Source organism: Bufo bufo, chromosome 1 (assembly GCF_905171765.1).
Source record: "Bufo bufo chromosome 1, aBufBuf1.1, whole genome shotgun sequence".
Classification (NCBI taxonomy): Eukaryota; Metazoa; Chordata; class Amphibia; order Anura; family Bufonidae; genus Bufo; species Bufo bufo.
The window spans coordinates 206,565,213-206,567,972 of NC_053389.1; the positions used below are offsets into that span (position 1 = coordinate 206,565,213).

The window sequence follows — 2,760 nt, forward strand, 5'->3', positions numbered from 1 at the left end:
ATGAGGAGAGAGGGAGGAAGGAAAGAATGAGGAGAGAGGGAGGAAAGAAGGAGGAGAGAGGGGAAAAAAAAGGAAAGGAGGAGAGAGAGGGAAAAAGGGGAGGGAGAGGGAAAGGGAAAAGGGGAGGGAAAGGGAAAAGCGGAGGGAAAGGGGAAAGGGAAAAGGGGAGGGAAAGGGAAAAGGGGAGGGAAAGGGAAAAGGGGAAGGGAAAAGGGAAGGGGAAGGGGGAAAAGGGGAGGGGAAGGGAAAAGGGGAGTCTGGCAGGGGAGACAGAGAAATAAAAAATTTCAGTGGCAGAGACAATGCTATAAACAAAATCTATAAAATTAAAAACACTGCTCAGCATTTGGGAACATGTAGATTTTTCTGTAAGAACACCAATTGATCTACATGGTCTGGTTTGAGGGCGCTTCTTTTTGCAGTTACCACATCTCCTGCAGTGGAGAAAACCCGCTCTGCAGACACGCTTGTACCTGGGATACACAAGTATTGCTTTGACAGCCGAGAAAGGAGGGGAAATATGACCTCATGCTCACGCCACCAGTTCAAAGGGTCCTCAGTGAGAGGCAGAGGTGGGGCTTTACAATAGTTTTCCATTTCCTCTTCAGCCTTGGCATAGGGGGTCTTTTTGGGTTCTATTGTACCTTCAGTGTCAGTGAAAGACTGTCCCAGCAAACTCACGAGCAGCGATCTGGCCTTTTTTGGAGGAGATGGTGGAGATTCAGAATGGTTGTCTTCGATGGGTGAACTGTCCTCTTCTTCCAGAGTTCGTTTTCTTCTAGGCACTTGATGATCCTCTTGTGTCCTCTCACTCTCATCTGATGTAATCTGTGTTTGAACAAAAAAGAAACTGAAAAAAAACAATAAGTAAAAACACAAATGTCAATGCCTTTGATTCTGATGGGGTGATGAAAAAGCACAGGAAACGGACAGTACAGTTCCCGCACCGCATCAGATTCAGAAGCGTGGTAGTGCTACTGTCGTTTCAAGAAGAAACATGATGGAATTCTTCAAATTAATTTAATTACCTCCAAGGATGCAGCTTCCTCAGTGACTCCTTTAAATATCTCCAATCTTTCTTCATCTGTGAGGATGAAAGGCAGTCCCTTAAAGCGAGGATCCAGTGCAGAGGCTGTATGAAGGATCTTCTTCTCGGCCTCACTGCTGTACCTCTTCTGGAGATCTGTTCTAATAGAATTCTTGATCTCATGGATCATGGGTGTGTCTCCCATCGTGTCTGTCATGCTCTGGAGAAGTTGTGCATTTATAGGGGCAATGAGAGAAACTGTTGGATTGCGCTCTTCTGACATCAGCATGGTTGCATCCTTCATTGGCTTTAATGCACTCACGGCGTCCTCTGCATTTGACACATCTGTTTCGTTTAGAGTGCAGAGATCGGACTCTCCTCTTCTGACTTCTGGAGACAGCAAGGTGGCACAGACTGCAGGTTGTTGTTCCAAGAACCTCTCGACCATGTCGTATGCACTGTTCCATCTTGTTGCCACATCAGTTATCAGCTTATGATTCTTCAGGCCAAGACATTTCTGTTTCTCTTTTAGACAGTGGCTTGCTCTAGTGCTGCGGTGAAAGAATGTGGATATCCGACGTACTCTGCCAAGAAGCCTAGAGAGAGTGGCCACTTTCAACGCTCGCTGGGATGCAAGATTCAGTGTATGGGCGAAGCATTTCACATGGGGGAATTTTCCAACTTGAGCTGCAACTATCATGTTTGACGCGTTGTCGGTCACAAGCACTACAGATTTATCGGACAGCTGCCATTCTTCCACAACATGAGAAAGTAGCTCTGCCAGATGAGCACCCGTGTGAGACTCATAAATGGCTCTCGTTTGCAGTACATGCGACAAAATCTGCCAGTCCTTACTAACGTAATGTGCTGTTATTGTAACATAAGACTCTGTCGTGACTGAAGTCCAGGAATCACACGTTATTGCGACTCGACTTGCTTGGCTCATTGATGCAATTATCTTAGCTTTGGTTTCGTGGTAGAGTGCAGGTATGACGTTTTCTGTAAAGTGACTTCGTGACGGGATCTTGTAACGCGGCTCTATCGTCTTCAAAAGGTAGCGAAACCCACTGTTTTCCACAACAGAGTAAGGGCGCAGGTCCTTCGCTATGAAAGCTGCCACAGATTTTGTTATTCTCTTTACCTTTTCAGAGTTGGGCGGCAAAGTTGACTGTAACATTGCATCAATTCTTGGCTGATCTGGGTTCATTTCCTTGGTGGTGGTGGTGGTGGTAGGTTTTAGCATTTCTGGGTGAAAACGGCTGACGTGGTTTCTCAGATTAGTAGTATTCCCTAGATATTTAATTTTTGTGTGACAGATTTTACACACAGCGTATGACTTGTCCAATTCGTGCTTCCTACTTTTTTCATAAAAGCCAAAATGTTCCCAGATGTTTGCTTTTAAAAAGCTAGGTGCATTTTTTATCTCTCGTTCCTTTTGTTCTACTTCTGCCATTTTTATTTACTAGCAAATGCAATGCATGCCAGGCATCTATGTGAATTTGTGAGTAGGGATGACACAAGTCTTGACGTGACGATGATGTTGTCAAACTCTGTCAGTTTAAAAAAAAATTGGAGTGACTAAGCCTAAAGCCTGCCACGAGATCAACAGAAAAAGTAACACTGCTGGCTGCTGGTGGTGGAGCGATTCTCCTCCTGCCTGTGGTGGACTGGACTGAGCCTGAGGAGTGAGGAAAAACGGACAGGTGAGGTGACACAAGTGACAATTTTTTTTT

General features: G+C 45.2%; 1 protein-coding gene across 1 annotated transcript; it reads right to left on the reverse strand.

Moving 5' to 3' along the window:
* Positions 1–339: 339 nt before the first annotated feature.
* On the reverse strand, positions 340–2,270 carry LOC120999832 (E3 SUMO-protein ligase ZBED1-like). Its single transcript, XM_040430882.1, has 2 exons — positions 1,029–2,270; positions 340–828 (listed from the first exon to the last, which is right to left on the reverse strand). Exons 1-2 carry the CDS (start codon positions 2,268–2,270, stop codon positions 340–342), a joined length of 1,731 nt encoding a protein of 576 aa, XP_040286816.1.
* Between the last annotated feature and the right edge of the window lie 490 nt (positions 2,271–2,760).